The 18,724-nt window shown below is 42.5% G+C and overlaps 1 protein-coding gene across 1 annotated transcript in view; it reads right to left on the minus strand.

The window, feature by feature from the left end:
• Nucleotides 1-405: 405 nt before the first annotated feature.
• The window catches only part of LOC143294030 (lipase maturation factor 1-like), a 19,055-nt gene continuing 736 nt past the window's right edge, over nt 406-18,724 (minus strand). The window contains exons 2-11 of the mRNA XM_076605428.1: nt 17,151-17,463; nt 15,722-15,732; nt 13,437-13,585; nt 12,361-12,426; nt 11,080-11,247; nt 5,951-6,125; nt 3,987-4,140; nt 3,296-3,479; nt 1,918-2,030; nt 406-1,120 (exon numbers count right to left, since the gene is read on the minus strand). Coding sequence (XP_076461543.1) covers nt 940-1,120; nt 1,918-2,030; nt 3,296-3,479; nt 3,987-4,140; nt 5,951-6,125; nt 11,080-11,247; nt 12,361-12,426; nt 13,437-13,585; nt 15,722-15,732; nt 17,151-17,463 — 1,514 coding nt within the window. The 3' untranslated portion in view covers nt 406-939. The remainder of the gene's footprint in view (nt 1,121-1,917; nt 2,031-3,295; nt 3,480-3,986; nt 4,141-5,950; nt 6,126-11,079; nt 11,248-12,360; nt 12,427-13,436; nt 13,586-15,721; nt 15,733-17,150; nt 17,464-18,724) is intronic.

The following is an 18,724-nucleotide window of genomic DNA, read 5'->3' on the forward strand; positions in this document are numbered from 1 at the left end:
CACTCTCGCCCTTTATCCCTTGTTTGACTGGAAAACCAAACTGAGCGTCTTGTCATTCGGATGAGACTATAAGACGTGTGCAGTACACATGGCAACAAAAGTGTTGTCCTCTGACAAAATTCTGTACAATGAAATCCACTCCGATAGGTACAACAATATACATGCATGCACTCAAAGCGTGACAAGCATGTTCGGTTATGCTGCTGTCAGGCATTTGCATAGCAGATGTAGTGTAGCGTATATGGATTCATCCGAACACAGTGATGCCACCATGAGAAACTGAAACTGATGGACAATAATGGTCTTTTCTGTGGCACAGACAGAAACAACACTGAACAGACCCAGTCATATCAATCAACACAGTGAGTTTTTCAAAATGCACTTGGAGTCCCACTGCACAAGGAATTAGCATCACCTGGTTTATTTCTCTGAATTTTTCAACTTTCAGAACACATAGCAAGGTACAACAACAATCTTGGAATGAGAATGAAATTTTCAGTGTATTAGCTTTACACAGGCACAATCAGATAATTCCACAAACACACACACTCACACATACTCAAATACATATCTCAGCACCAGGTACATGACTGTTCAAATCATAATATAACTTTGATGACAAAGATGCAAATCGGTAAGTAAACTGTAACAGCATTACAGAAATTGTAGATTTTAATGCAAACATGAAAGCACACCCATACACACACACACACCACATTCACACATGAACACACATGAAAACGCATTATATTCCTTGTCCAATCAAAAAAAGCTAATAAGGTAATCAATAAATAACTAGTCAAAAACGAAACATCTGCAAAATTAGCCTGTTAATGGTGAGGCAAAAAGAAGAAAGCAGATAGCAGGTGCAGAAAGAGTCCATGCAGACATGCTGTCATTTCCGTCAGTGCTTGGTGTCTTTCAGGACTGACGCTGTCTTCAGCTCGTCTTCACTTTGGGCCACTTCCACCCCATCTGTCGCAGGAAGGGACGGGCCGTTTCCATGGAGATGGGTGGCATGTAATTCCCTTTGTGCGTGCGGCGCCACCATGCTCCTCCCTTGGCCTCGGGGCTGCCGATCTTGGTGAAGTGGTAGCGGTAGTGTTCAGCCCGAATGAACCTGCACACCACGGAGAACATCAGTTTCAGCTTCGGTGTCAAGGAGGTGTCAGGGCATGCAGACTGATCCATACATGCTGCACAACATCTGCTGTTGACAAAGTAGAAGAAGAGAAGAAAAAAAGGAGGAGGAAGAAGAGGACGAAGAAAAATACACATCTGCTATTGCCAAAGAAGAAGAAAGAAGAAAGAAGAAGAACGACAACAACAACAAGAGCATGAAGAAGAAGAAGAAGAAAGCATATGCCTGACCTTTGCACTGATCAGGCCTCTGATCAGGCCATGAGAGCCTGCCCCAGAATGAGGAAGATGAGTACAGCATCAGGCATCTCTTCTGTTCCTTCATCCTCCCTCCCTCCCCCCCAACCCCCTTCAACCACCACCTTCTCCCTCCCCTTCCTCCACACGCCCAGACAAACAACACAGCACTGACGATGATGCTGATAATGGCAATAATCAAGTTCAACAAGAACCCTTCATTCCTTCCTCTCTCTTCCTTTAGGACAAACTAGACTTCCACACCATTGCTTTAGTACTTAACCCCTCTAACTGTTCGTGGTCAGCTTCAACGGTGAAAACAGTCAAAGCTGCCTGCACTGGAAACACTGTAGCTGCACACCACACCTACTGTACAGCCTCCAATAACATTCCCTCTCTACACCAGCACTGTCCTCGTCACACCACACTGTGCCATATGTATTACAGCAAAGTATATTATGAGCTAACACACAGCACCGTACATTTACATCACAGTACACATGCATCAACAGACATCATCACAGCGAGGGCGTCACTGACTTGGGGGGAGCTTTGCCTTGGAAGGGGTTGTGTTCGATCAGGGATGTAGCCTCCGCGTCGTTCACCAACAGCTTCACCGCCAAGTGAACCAGCCAGGGGTTACGCTCATAGGACTGCAACACACAATACATGTCACTCACCTGTCATCTCACACCACACCTGTTGATGCTCACCTCCCACCATACCTGTCAACTCACACCACATCTAACAGAAATATCCCACACAACAGACACAAGACAAAGTTATCCAGTAACACATGTGACTCTTGTCATCTACTCTGATGCTCTATAATATCTTCAGTCCGATACAGAATTAAAGACAGGCACCAACAACATGTAGGATCCACAGGTGTATGTACATCAAATCAACAACCTGAACCTGAAGATGAGCACCACACTTTCAACACTACATTGCAGACTCCTGGACCACACTACAGTAATTAGGTTAATAAAATAAAAACTGTCAAAGATCCCATAGTCTTTTTACGGCCATCAGGGCAGTGATCACATCCACTATGTCTTTGGCTTGGAATAGGAAGGCAGTGATTTCACATCCACTGTGTCTTTGGCTTGGAATAGGAAGGCAGTGATTTCACATCCACTGTGTCTTTGGCTTGGAATAGGAAGGCAGTGATTTCACATCCACTGTGTCTTTGGCTTGGAATAGGAAGGCAGTGATTTCACATCCACTGTGTCTTTGGCTTGGAACAAGAAGGCAGTGATTTCACATCCATTGTGTCTTTGGCTTGGAACAAGAAGGCAGGGCCCAATTCTCTCCTTCCACCATTTTAACCTATTCAACCCCAAGGATGTTACAGCCTCAACAGGCCTCCATGCCACACTGATGTGTTTTCCATCCAAATTAGGTGTGGACGCATCCAGAAATACAGTACAAGTTGGCCCCCTTTCTTTGCAGTTTAAGCAGTAGTATCACTATCAGTAGCTCAAGGAGGCGTCACTGCGTTCGGACAAATCCATATGCGCTACACCACATCTGCCAAGCAGATGCCTGACCAGCAGCGTAACCCAACGAGCTTAGGCAGGCCTTGAGAAAAATAATTTAAAAAATAAATAAATAAAAATAATAAATAATAAAAATAAATAAATAATAATTATAATAAATAACTTTAAGCAGATGTAGGAACGTTGAAAACGATTTTAATGAGACAAATCTGACCTCAGAGCAATGCTCGGGTGCAGGGCTCAATGAGTTAACATTCCCCAACCAATGTCAGGTTGTGGAGTGAGACCATGCCGAAACTGGGCCATGAACCCTGATCACTGGTGAACGCTGGATCACAAGTCCAACACCTGACTCGGCCACATCCCCTCCATGAAGACAACAGACACAGCTACACACACAGTCACCCCAGGCTGACCTGAAAAGCGGCGAACCACATGAGCCAGTCCAGGCGGTAGTGGTAGGGGGAGATGAGGCAGGGGGTGCGGCTCATGTTGCCTGGCTTGCACTTGAACTCGTACTCCTGCCACACAGTGCCGGGGCTGTTGGGGTCGGCACTGCTCGTGCCTTGAAATATCACCTCGTGGCGCTTCTTGGTGATGCTGCAATCAGTCACACCTTCATGCTCAACACCTGCCCACCTCCTTTCAGCCTCTCACGTGTGTGTGTGTGTGTGTGTGTTTGTATGTGTGTGTGTGTATGAGTGTGTGTGTGTGTGTGTGTGTGTGTGTGTGTGTGTGTGTGTGTGTGTGTGTGTGTGTGTGTGTGTGTTCTTCCCCATGGCTTACTAAACTGTGTGTGTATGTGTGTGTGTGTGTGTGTGTGTGTGTGTGTATGTGTTCTTCCCCCATGGCTTGCATGGCTTGCGAAACTGCCGTCACAGTCTTTCTGTCAAAATCTCCAGAAGGTTTACTACCACATGGTGTCCTTAGTTATCTACATCTTGTACTCAGGCAGCAGGTATCCCACTGATGTTTTACCTGATGTTTTACACACAGACACACACGCCCACACACACAGACACAGACACACACGCATGCACACATGTATGCACGCACACACACACACACACACACACACACACACACACACACACACAAGGCCCATACCTGCCAAAAGCCCCATAGGTGTTGACCAGCCTGAGAGGGTCAAAAGACGTGTTCATGGCTTGTCGTGATGACAGAAGGTTGCTGACCACAGGCAGACTCAGGTAAGCGATCAGCATAGCCAGTGTTATGTTGAACACTCTCCGTATATAGCTTCCTGACATAACACACAGTGATAGGTTGAACACTCTCTGCACATAGTTTCCTAACACACTGTGACAGGTTGAACACTCTCCATAAAAAGCTTCCTGACATAACACACAGTTATAGGTTGAACACTCTCCCCACATAGTTTCCTGACATAACACACAGTGACAGGCTGAACACTCTCCCCACATAGTTTCCTGACATAACACACAGTGACAGGCTGAACACTCTCCCCACATAGTTTCCTGACATAACACACAGTAACAGGTTGAACACTCTCTGCTCATAGTTTCCTGACATAACATACAGTGACAGGTTGAACACTCTCAACACATAGTTTCCTGACATAACACACAGTGACAGGTTGAACACTCTCCCCACATAGTTTCCTGACATAACACACAGTGACAGGTTGAACACTCTCCCCACATAGTTTCCTGACATAACACACAGTGACAGGTTGAACACTCTCAACACATAGTTTCCTGACATAACACACAGTGACAGGTTGAACACTCTCAACACATAGTTTCCTGACATAACATACAGTGACAGGTTGAACACTCTCCCCACATAGTTTCCTGACATAACACACAGTAACAGGTTGAACACTCTCTGCACATAGTTTCCTGACATAACACACAGTGACAGGTTGAACACTCTCAACACATAGTTTCCTGACATAACACACAGTGACAGGTTGAACACTCTCCCCACAGTTTCCTGACATAACACACAGTGACAGGTTGAACACTCTCTGCACATAGTTTCCTGACATAACACACAGTGACAGGTTGAACACTCTCTGCACATAGTTTCCTGACATAACACACAGTGACAGGTTGAACACTCTCCCCACATAGTTTCCTGACATAACACACAGTGACAGGTTGAACACTCTCAACACATAGTTTCCTGACATAACATACAGTGACAGGGTGAACACTCTAATGTACTGGACGACACTACACTACTCTGTACTGTAGTGTAGTGTACTGTGTTGTGTTGTGTCGCATTGGGGTGCACTGCATGTGAATGACTGGTGTAAAAGCGCTTAGATTTGTCTATGCACAAGATTCAGCGCTATATAAATACTATCATTATTATCATTATTGCACTGCACTGTACTGTATTGTCTGACACATATGTACAGCACACGCAACAACAGCAAGCGCAGTCTGGGCACAGCGCCAGTGGTTTTGGTCCATACAACACAACACAGTACAACACAACACAAGGAGTGATACCTAAGTGTGGTCTGGGCATAGCGCTGGTAGTTTTGGTATATGCAACACAACACAGCACAGCACAACACAGTACAACACAACACAGAACAATACAACACAACACAAGGAGTGATACCCAAGCGCGGTCTGGGCACAGCATCAGTGGTTTTGGTCTATACAACACAATACAACACAATGCACCACCACACACCACACCACAGTACAACATGACTCAACACATCACAACACAGTACAACACAACACAAAAAGTGATACCTAAGTGTGGTCTGGGCACATCACCAGTGGTCTTGGTCTATACAACACAACACAGTGCAATGCAACACAACACACTTAGTGATATCTAAGCGCGGTCTGCGGCACAGCGCTGGTGGTCTTGGTCTATACAACACATGACAGAACACACCACAACACAAGCAGTGATACCCAAGTGTGGTCTGGGTGCAGCACCACTGGTCTTGGTCTGTACAACACAACACAGAACAGCACAGCACAACACAGCACAGCACAACACAGCACAGCACAACACAGTACAACACAACACAGTACAGCACACCACAACAAAAGCAGTGATACCTAAGTGTGGTCTGGGCACAGCACCGGTGGTCTTGGTCTGCTGAAGGTCCACGACGTAGCCACACACCGACCTGGGGAACATCCACTCCAGGCTGGCATCGTCATAACACGCCAGGCTGGGCAGGATCGTCAGCCAGTTCAGGAAACTCAGGTTTCCGCTGATGATCAGTATCACCTGGAAAATGTCAGGTCATCACTGATGATCAGTATCACCTGGAAAATGTCTGGTTATCACTGATGATCAGTATCACCTGGAAAATATCAGGTTATCACTGATGATCAGTATCACCTGGAAAATGTCAGGTCATCACTGATGATCAGTATCACCTGGAAAATGTCAGGTCATCACTGATGATCAGTATCACCTGGAAAATGTCAGGTTATCACTGATGATCAGAATCACCTGGAAAATGTTGGGTGTCACTGATGATCAGAATCACCTGCAAAATGCCGGATGTCACTGATGATCAGAATCACCTGCAAAATGCCGGATGTCACTGATGATCAGTATCACCTGGAAAATTTCAGGTTACCACTGATGATCAGTATCACCTGGAAAATGTTGGGTGTCACTGATGATCAGTATCAGCTGGAAAATGTTGGGTGTCACTGATGATCAGTATCACCTGGAAAATTTCAGGTTATCACTGATGATCAGTATCACCTGGAAAATGTTGGGTGTCACTGATGATCAGTATCACCTGGAAAATGTTGGGTGTCACTGATGATCAGTATCACCTGGAAAATGTCAGGTTATCACTGATGATCAGAATCACCTGGAAAATGTTGGGTGTCACTGATGATCAGAATCACCTGGAAAATGTCAGGTTATCACTGATGATCAGTATCACCTGGAAAATGTCAGGTTATCACTAATGACCAGTACCTCCTAGAAAACAGCAGGTATCACTGATAATCAACTTCACCTGAATTGTTACAGACTCTTTCATCGAGTCATTTCACAAAGGAGAACTATCATTCACTCAAAAGCAAGGAATAATTACTCTGTTACACAAAGGTAAAGACTTAGATAGGGACAAACTCAACAACTGGAGACCAATAACACTTACTAACACCGACTATAAGATGTTAGCAAAAGTTTTAGCAGAGAGGCTCAATAATGTAATATATAAGCTAGTAAACAAGGATCAGGTAGGATACATTAGAGGTAGGAATATCGCCACAGTTATAAGATCAATAGATGACACGATTAATTATTTAAACACAACCAATAAAGCTGGGTACTTACTTGCAGATGACTTTTCTAAAGCTTTCGACTCTGTCTCTAAAACTTTTATGCAACATGTATTTCAAGTGTTTGGTTTTGGTACTGATTTTCAGAGATGGGTTTATGTTTTGAATAATGATATCTCAAGTTCTGTTAACCACGGTGGATGGATATCTGAACCTTTCAGTCTTTCTTGCGGAATTAGACAAGGTTGCCCTTTCTCCCCCTTAGCTTTTGTTTTAGCCGTAGAAGTGTTAGCCATTAGGATTAGAAATAGTACAATAGTAGGTATTAAACAACCAACTTCTGCTGAGAGAGACGCAGTTTATTCAAAAATAAAGCAAATGGCTGATGATACAACATTATTCCTAAATGACAAAGAGGATATCATTAAAGCCTTGGAAATATTTAGAATGTTTGAAACATTTTCGGGACTAAAGTTGAATATACAAAAAACGAAAGCCTTAAAGATAGGTAAAAAAATGAAGATGAAGACATTCCAATATCAGTAGTAAATAAAGTAAAAATTTTAGGAATATATTTCGAATCAGATAATATGGCAAAAAACATTGAAGAAAACTGGTTAAGTAGAATGGAACATTTGAAACACTTAATAAGAGAAAGGAGTAAAAGAGATCTCAGCATACAAGGTAAAGTTATTGTAATAAAAACATTCTTAATTAGTCAATTTGTTTACGTCATGCAGTCTATTGGTCTACCACGCACAGTCTTATGTAAAATAAATACGTATCTATATAAATTTCTTTGGCAAAAAAAACATAGAAACAGAAAGGCATTTGAAAAAGTAAAAAGAAAAGTAATGGAGTCTGGATATGGAGAAGGAGGCCTTGATATGACCAGTATGATTAATTTACAAGAATATTTGCAGCTACAGTGGGCAGGTAAGTTATTTGATGCCAAAGAACATCACTGCTGGAGTCTGATACCGAAATGGCATATTGGAAAACTCGCACCATACGACAATCTTTTTCAGATTAACTGTAAAACAGAAAAAATAAAGGGCTTAGATAGAATAGATAATGAATTCTGGAAAGACGTGATCAAAATTTACTTACTTTACAAGAATATCACGAAACTAGAAGAAGTTATGCAAACTACTTTCCAAAACCAGCTATTGTTTAATAATTCATTAATAACACATAAAAGTACTCCACTCTTCTTCCAACACTGACAAAAAAAGGGGATTATTCAAATCAAACACATGATGCATCACACAGAGAACAGACTTATCACTGAATGAAGTAAGCGGTATAACTGGTCAAAATAGAGCGAGTATAATGCTAGAGTACAATGTTCTAATTAATTCCATCCCTAATTCCTGGATTCAGTGGATACAGACAGGAAAACGGCAGACAGATGAAAAGACAAGTGACATAAACCGATTTAACACGAAACCAAAACAAATCAGGAAACTGTTAGCGGCTAATAAGGAACCAGACACCCCATCAGCTTTTTATTTTTGGCACAGAAAATTTAATTTTGAATTAGATAGATCAGCTTGGGTAAGAGCAAAGGAAGTCTCAAAGGAAACCAGATTAAGAGTTTTACATTGGAAAATTCTTCATAATATTTACCCAACAAATATAATTCTAAATAAAATGAAAATTAAAGAAAACAACAAGTGCGCTTACTGTTGTGACAAAGTAGATTATATCGAACACTTTTTCTGTGAATGCCCAGTTGTATATAACCTTTGGAGTTTTATTGAAGAGACAATTCATTACTCAGTTAATGTCAAGTTAAAACTATCAAATATAGATATATTATTTGGAGTAAAAAATGATCCGCACATTAAGGGAAATTATCACTTTATCAATCTACTTATCTTAATTGGCAAAATGTCTATAAGTATTTTCAAAAAAACAAATTCAGCTTTACCCTTACAATATATTTTTGAGAAGGAATTGAAATTAAGAAATATATCGGGCTGAAGTAATACTGATGATGGTGAAATGTAATACAAATAAAAAATACAAAGAACGTAAAAACCACAAAAAAAAAACCAACTTCACCTGAAAAACAACAGATATTACAGGAAGACAGTGCCACCGTAAAAACATCACATATTCATGATGATCAACATCATATGCAAAATACCCATGTTACTGATGATCAGTATTATCTGCAAGGCATCTGAAGATGTACATTCAAGTATGACTCCTTTTTATTTCACCACATTGTTGGATGGAGTCATACTTGGTGGAGTGATGGCCAAGAGGTAACGCGTCCGCCTAGGAAGCGAGAGAATCTTAGCGCGCTGGTTCGAATCATGGCTCAGCTGCCGATATTTTCTCCCCCTCCACTAGACCTTGAGTGGTAGTCTGGACGCTAGTCATTCGGATGAGACGATAAACCAAGTTCCCGTGTGCACCATGCACTTAGCGCACGTAAAAGAACCCACGGCAACAAAAGGGTTGTTTCTGGCAAAATTCTGTAGAAAAATCCACTTCGATAGGAAAAACAATTAAAACTGCATGCAGGAAAAAATACAAAAAAATGGGTGGTGCTGTATTGTAGCGACGCGCTCTCCCTGGGGAGAGCAGCCCAAATTTCAGTGAAATCCTTGGGAGTAGCATAAACTGATGCAAAAAAAAAAAAAAAAAAAAAGGATAATTATCCTGTAACATGCCAGACAGGCTGTCAAGGGGAACAACCAGGTCAGGCTGGCATCGCTGTAACATGCCAGACAGGCTGTCAAGGGGAACAACCAGGTCAGCCTGGCATCATTGTAACATGCCAGACAGGCTGTCAAGGGGAACAACCAGGTCAGCCTGGCATCATTGTAACATGCCAGACAGGCTGTCAAGGGGAACAACCAGGTCAGCCTGGCATCATTGTAACATGCCAGACAGGCTGTCAAGGGGAACAACCAGGTCAGCCTGGCATCGCTGTAACATGCCAGACAGGCTGTCAAGGGGAACAACCAGGGAACAACCAGGTCAGCCTGGCATCATTGTAACATGCCAGACAGGCTGTCAAGGGGAACAACCAGGTCAGCCTGGCATCACTGTAACATGCCAGACAGGCTGTCAAGGGGAACAACCAGGTCAGCCTGGCATCGCTGTAACATGCCAGACAGGCTGTCAAGGGGAACAACCAGGGAACAACCAGGTCAGCCTGGCATCGCTGTAACATGCCAGACAGGCTGTCAAGGGGAACAACCAGGTCAGCCTGGCATCATTGTAACATGCCAGACAGGCTGTCAAGGGGAACAACCAGGGAACAACCAGGTCAGCCTGGCATCACTCTAACATGTCAGACAGCCTGTTCAACATGGTGGTTCATGTGGTCAGGTATCTGCTGTTTTTCTTTTTTAAAACATTTTCATAAAGCAGATATGTGGCGTATATGGATCTGTGCGCACTTTTACTGCTCCTTGAAGCTTAGGACCAAAACCAATCACTTTGCCAACAGCTTCTTCCCCAAAGCACTCAATGCCCTTTTCAGCCAACCCAAGCTGTAAAAGAGAACTGTGCAGTCAGCAACTATTTCACTGCAGATCTAGTCACCAGCTCCCTCTGTGAGCAATATGGCAAATATTGAAATGAGCACATACATTGATATGCTCTGTGTGTGGGTATGTCGCGGGTGAGGGTGATGTCGGGGGGTAGGGGAAGTTGTGCGTGTGCGTGAGCATGAGCATGTACTTGAACTTATATGCACAGGCGTATGTGTCAAAAATCCTACTCTGTGTGTGTGTGTGTGTGTGTGTGTGTGTGTGTGTTTGTGTGTGTGTGTGCGTGTGTGTGTGCATGATTTCTGATTATGGTTGAGCCCATGGTGTACTACACCCCTTCATACCCTCAACAATATTCCTTGTGACACAGATACACTTGGTAACAAAGACAGATTGTACTGTATTCTGTGAACAGGAACAGACCTGGAACATGATCTGAATGGCACCCCCGGCCATGCGGAAGGGGCGTGGCATGAAGAGGAGGAATGGGGCGATCAGCTCCACAAAGTGATTGCCCAGTGTTTCCACCTGGTGCCACAGCACTGGTGACTGGTGCATGTAGTAACTCATCGGGTTCGGCACCGGCTGAGTCTGTTGACATCGTCATTGTCATTGTCAGCATCCTTGTCAGCATCTTTACAATCCTTTTCATCATCATCATTATCTTTATCATCATCATCATCATCCTTGCTGTCATTATCATCCTTGCCATCATTTTCTTTGTCATCATCATTATCATCCTTATCATTATCCTTGTAGTCATCACTGTCACCTTTGTCAGCCTTATCACCATCATCATCATCCTTACTGTCATTATGATCCTTGCCATCATCATTTTCTTTGTCATCATCATCATCATCCTTGTCATTATCCTTGTAGTCATCACTGTCATCTTTGTCAGCCTTATCATCATACTTATTGTTATCCTTGCCATCATCATCATCCTTGTAGTTATCATTATCATTATCATCATCCTTGCTGTCATTATTATCTTGATCATCATAATCATCATCATCCTTGTAGTCATCATTACAATCTTTGTCACTGTCAGCATCATCATCATCCTTGTAATCTTCATCACCCTTGTCATCATCCCTCTCAAATCTCAGCAGAGAAGTCCATGTGTCAGAGAAGACCCAGCAGGTCATATCAATAGGAGAAATGAAGACACATTCACCTGGTGCAAAGAGGATGTAACTAATTACCACATACTCACTGTATACTACTCCATGGCATTTTATTCTGTTTCAGTAAAGATCTTTCCCTACTGCATGCATGAAACCCTTCAGGCTCTCAAACTGATGCACAGAAATGTGCACCATTATAAACAGTAATGTTAAAATTTCAATCAATCATGAAGGATGACTAACAGAGCCTTTGGATGTAGCATGCAGGACAAGAGTGGATTGTCCATTCTCTCCTATGTGTTTGTATTGGCAGTAGAGCTGCTGGTAATGGAAATTAGATAAAGCAAGTAGGTATGGATATTTCTTATGTCCCTGATAATGATACAAGGGCTGATTCAAGTCTTAATGTGCAGGCTGCAATTTCTAAATTGTTCTGTAGTAAATATGCTTAACTTTCATTGAAATAAAATACAGCCTTTGCACTGTTCACATTATAATGATGCCATTTCTAATTCAGCTGTATGGTGGCGTTGACTATGTAACTAACAGTGCATCTGAAAAATGTGTCAGAGGTCACCTCATAGTGGTAATTCATGCAGGTCAGGTCCAACCAGCATTTGTCTCCCCTCACTTTAATCAGCCCCTGCACATCAAACCAGATATTGTTTGTCTCCCTTTCCTGTATATCATGAAAAACATCAAGTTTCTCCAACTGTCACAACACACATCATTTACCTCCCTTCTCTATACATCACAACACATCATTTGTCTCCCCCCCCCCCCCCTGCATGTCACAACACACATCATTAATCTCCCTTTCCTTAATGTCACAACACACATTTATCTCCCCTCCCTACAAAAACAGCATTTACCTACCCTATATGTATAACACATTTATCTCCCCTCACTGTACATCACACCTCATCATTCGTCTCCCCTCACTGAAAAGCACAATAAGCATTTCTTTCCTCCCTTTTCATCACAATACAATCATCATTTAACTCCCCTCACAATACATCACATCACACCATTTAACTCTCCTCTATACATCACATCACACCATTTAACTCCCCTCACAATACATCACATCACACCATTTAACTCCCCTCTCTAAACATCACAACACACCGTTTAATTCCCCTCTCTTTACATATCATTTATCTCCCCTCTCTATACATAACATCATTTATCTCCCCTCTCTATACATCACATCACACCATTTAACCCCCCTCTCTTTACATCACATCATTTGACTCCTCTATACATCACAACACATCATTTAACTCTCCTCTCTATACATCACAACACATCATTTAACTCCCCTCTCTATACATCACAACACATCATTTAACTCTCCTCTCTATACATCACAACACATCATTTAACTCCCCTCTCTATACATCACAACACATCACTTATCTCCCCTCTCTATACATCACAACACATTTACCTCCCTTTCATGAATGTCACAACACACACCATTTATCTTTCTTCACACACACAACACAGATCGTTTGCCTCCCTTACCTGAACACCACTACACACATTTATATGTCTTAGCATGCACACACACACACAAACATAACACACACACACACACACACAACACACATAAACATAACACACACAGACACACACACACAGACAGCTCACCGCCCCCAGCATGATGCGGAAGATGAGCCAGCGTAAGGCGATGATGACGACGAGGGAGGTGGGGGTGTTGCGGGGGAAGCGGCGCAGGGACCACACCGGACAGAGGAAGGTGGCCAGGAACCCCGTCTCCAGCAGCTGGGACTCCCAGCCTGTGGGAACCACACACCATCAACACACTGCTCTTTCTTTCACTCCCAGCCTGTGAACCACACACCATTGTTATCTACACTGCTCTTTCTTTCACTCCCAACCTGTGAACCACACACCATTGTTATCTACACTGCTCTTTCTTTCACTCCCAGCCTGTGAACCACACACCATCAACACACTGCTCTTTCTTTCACTCCCAACCTGTGAACTACACACCATGGTTATCTACACTGCTCTTTCTTTCACTCCCAACCTGTGAACTACACACCATAGTTATCTACACTGCTCTTTCTTTCACTCCCAACCTGTGAACTACACACCATGGTTATCTACACTGCTCTTTCTTTCACTCCCAACCTGTGAACTACACACCATAGTTATCTACACTGCTCTTTCTTTCACTCCCAACCTGTGAACTACACACCATAGTTATCTACACTGCTCTTTCTTTCACTCCCAACCTGTGAACCACACACCATGGTTATCTACACTGCTCTTTCTTTCACTCCCAACCTGTGAACTACACACCATAGTTATCTACACTGCTCTTTCTTTCACTCCCAACCTGTGAACTACACACCATAGTTATCTACACTGCTCTTTCTTTCACTCCCAACCTGTGAACTACACACCATGGTTATCTACACTGCTCTTTCTTTCACTCCCAACCTGTGAACCACACACCATCAATGCACTGCTCTTTCTTTCACTCCCAACCTGTGAACTACACACCATAGTTATCTACACTGCTCTTTCTTTCACTCCCAGCCTGTGAACCACACACCATGGTTATCTACACTGCTCTTTCTTTCACTCCCAACCTGTGAACTACACACCATAGTTATCTACACTGCTCTTTCTTTCACTCCCAACCTGTGAACTACACACCATAGTTATCTACACTGCTCTTTCTTTCACTCCCAACCTGTGAACTACACACCATGGTTATCTACACTGCTCTTTCTTTCACTCCCAGCCTGTGAACCACACACCATGGTTATCTACACTGCTCTTTCTTTCACTCCCAACCTGTGAACTACACACCATAGTTATCTACACTGCTCTTTCTTTCACTCCCAACCTGTGAACTACACACCATAGTTATCTACACTGCTCTTTCTTTCACTCCCAACCTGTGAACTACACACCATGGTTATCTACACTGCTCTTTCTTTCACTCCCAGCCTGTGAACCACACACCATGGTTATCTACACTGCTCTTTCTTTCACTCCCAACCTGTGAACTACACACCATAGTTATCTACACTGCTCTTTCTTTCACTCCCAACCTGTGAACTACACACCATAGTTATCTACACTGCTCTTTCTTTCACTCCCAACCTGTGAACCACACACCATGGTTATCTACACTGCTCTTTCTTTCACTCCCAGCCTGTGAACCACACACCATGGTTATCTACACTGCTCTTTCTTTCACTCCCAGCCTGGGGGCGAGGGGGCCTGGGGGGGTGGGGGAGAACCACACACCATGAGTACGCTGCCCTTTCTTTTCTCTGCAACTGTATCTCTTGAGTTACGCAGACATGCAGAAAAACTCAGTCCTGAAAATGGTGGAAGAAAGAAAGAAAGAGAGAAAGAGAGAGAGAGAGAGAGAGAGAGAGAGAGAGAGAGAGAGAGAGAGAGAGAGAAAACACTGACGCTTGACTGAAGAGAAAAGACAACAGAAGATAAACATGGGGGTTAATGGGCAGTCGATGGTCGATTATTGAGACTTGGCAAGCATGTGTGTGTATAAGACTATAACCAACAAAGTATAAGTGTTCATGCGTACAAACAGATACTCTTATGCACACATATATAATCTCGCACACACTCCTATACACACACACATTTATGCACAACTACACAATTCACACAAAACTAATCAATCATTATGCATTAATGTGCACATGTCCTTATGTCATGAAATATAACATGCATGTATGAATGCAAATGCATATACCTGTCCATACTCTAATTATGAAATATATATTTTTTTATATACATGTATGCATACCTATATATAGTGCACCAAAATGTACAAAGGCAAAACCTTTGCAAATCTTCAATATGAGAACAGGATTTTATTTAAAATAATGAATTGCAAACTGCAAAAAGAATACAAAGCAACTTACCAAATCCATACCTGAAACGGAAAGAAAAACACATTTAAAGTACCTTCATAGACAAGGTATAAACAGCAGCAAAAGAGTGAACTGAAAAACAATCTTGACAGTTTGACACCCTTGCTGATCAACCAGCAAGAAAAGTGCCAGCGCTGATGAAATGTGTGAGCTGTGGATGGGGAGAGTGGTGGTGATTTTTATTTATCTATTTATTTATTTTATACTTTGTTTGGAATTCTTTTTATATACCACAGCCCTTTTAGGATCACACAACACATGACATCCATATCCATAATAGCTCTGTGATGCTGAATGTAGGCTGGGAAAAACATCAAAATATAGGTGACATACTGATAAGGTAATTAAGATCTGCTGTTTTTTTGTTGTTTTTTTATGGCACATGTGCTAACATCCACTGGTTGACACAGGAGGGGCAATGTGCTGTCAATGGCAACCACTGTCAAGAGGCAAGATATGACAAAAAGAGTAATGCAGATGACATGCAAGCCTCTATGGCTTATTGTGGCAATACTGAATTGTCAGCACTTCTAATAATACGTATGAACCCCTGGCGCTTTGAAAATGGAATGGATGCACTAGAAGTTCATCAAGCAAGTCCCTTGGACATGATAAAATCTTTTAGAAATAACACATAAAAAGAGACAGAGAAAGGACTTCAGTCTGATGCTTGGATCATCTGTTCCAAAAAACTTAACAGTTGTCTCCCTTCACCACTGCATGGACCAGAAACCAACACAAATATAAATAGAAGGTATGCCTACCTCTGTATGTGTGTAACAATGCAGATTTGTTCAGAACCTGCAGCATTTGAGTAACACTCTGAAGGTAGTCTGGGACCCCCCAAAAAAATCATGGTAAGAGTCCCTGGGACTCCTAAAATTTTCAACTTATCATGAGCCTGGACTGTAACAGACTGAAATAGGCACAGCTAGAAACAAAGAGAAAAAGATAAAAACAAAACCCAAGAAACATGTACTATCATCAGACACTATAACCAGTGAAGGCTCAAAGCTGGGCTCATATCAGAGACTAACATGATAACAGTTGGGTGAACAGCAAAGTGAAAGCTGCATGATCAATGGTTTCTCCACGCAGTTGTAAGTCATTTACAGCTTAGTCTTTTGTGAAGGACCAGGAGTCTCAAACCAGGGGGCAAGACTGCACTGACTCTTAGTGCTGCTGCCTTGAGGGCTAGTTGGCCTTTGGGGACCATCCAAATGTTAACTGTCCTAAAGCCCTCTTGGCCAAGAAGTGGGGATATAACTTGGACAAGACACTCTCCACAAAAATCAAATTCTGGCCCAGATAGGACAGCAGTTGCCTATTCTGCTATTCTAATGGTCCTAGTCAGTCAGGACTGACTATGATATCTACATAACTGGTGATAACAGAGTAGAAAAAGTAGAGGGTCACTAACCACCGCTGTCCAACGTTGACCAGGGAGTGGTAGAGCACCCAGAGGGTCAGCATGATGAACCAGTTGGCTGCCCCCCAAACCACCACGAAGGCGGACAGACACATCCCCACCACCGCCACCCTGTCCAGCAGCACATTCAGGTTGTTCTGGTAGTCAAACAGCCACAGGATGCTGGGAACATGGCTGATCGTCGTCCATGACAGCTTTCCATCCATCCGCTCCTTCACCTCCTTGAGGAACTTGTTGGCTGGCAGCAGGCCATTGGAGCCAATCAGCTGCTTGTTCTGGTGGTATGCCACCAGGAATGCCACCACTGAAACATGTACACATAAAACAGCAGGTCGTTTGGACCAATCAGCTGCTTGTTCTGGTGGTTGACCACTATGAACATCCCCAATGAAACATCTACACATAACACAGCAGGTCGTTTGAACAAATCAGCTGCTTGTTTGGGTGGTAGGCCACCAGGAACACCACCACTGAAACACATGCACAAAGGTACACAGCAGGCAGGCTCAGACTGGTGTAAGCCCCAGTCACACCACCATGATAATACAGACACACAGCTTTATCAATATGGTTTTATATCCCATAGAATTCTACAGTCACTGGGGCAGTGTGTCTAGGGTTTGGCATAGGAATGGGTGAGGGTGGGGTATGGGCCAACAGCTGCCTCTTGCAAAGAAAAAATATACTCAAAAGATCATTTATTCCCAGTGCCTATTCTAAATGCATCTGTGCATTGCTATTTGTATTTCATACCTGTGATTTGCACATCTTGTCATTCAATGATTTACATTTCCCTTTTATTGGCATGTCCATGATTTACATTTAGCTTTTAACAGTTTTATGTGCTTTAATTTAACAGAGAAATTAATTTTGCCATTGAAGATCTCTTCTTGTTCTCAGTGTGTATATGTGTGTATATGTGCATGTGCATGTGCGTGTGTACTGTGTATCAGCAGTTGGGTTTGTGAATGTTTTCCATTCCTACATACCCCACCTATCGCCCATTTTTGTAATCTGAAACCAAATTTAGTTTTAAAGGTAGATTTTTTTTTAAACTAGTAAATAGTTGTATTTTTATTATTTTCCTTTTTGTAATGATAAAATCAAATTTCTGTGATTATGATTGTGTAACATTCTTGCTTCCCTCCGTCTTACATCTTCTTCTCCATCATCTCATCCCCACCATGGTCATGTCAGCAATTTTTCACTTCGGGTTTGAATGCAAAGTATTCTGATGATAACTGTTATTTTCTTGTGCTGGAACCTTCTTGTGAAGTTTTCTTAGCACATTACAATGCTACATTATTATACTCACATCAAGCTGAACATAAAAAAAAAGTATATAAAAAAGAAAAAAGGGATACCTGATCAGATTTCTACTTTGAAAAATACATACACATGATCAATGTATTCAGAAATATGTATATGCCACTCACTTACTCATTTGTCCACCTCCCTCTCATCCCCCTCAATCCATACTCCCCCACCACCAGCTATACCCACCTCAGAACAAAGTCTGGAACAAGTGTAAGTGCACACACATGAACCCTGTTTCCTTTTCTTCC

This window comes from Babylonia areolata, chromosome 19, assembly GCF_041734735.1.
Source record: "Babylonia areolata isolate BAREFJ2019XMU chromosome 19, ASM4173473v1, whole genome shotgun sequence".
Classification (NCBI taxonomy): Eukaryota; Metazoa; Mollusca; class Gastropoda; order Neogastropoda; family Buccinidae; genus Babylonia; species Babylonia areolata.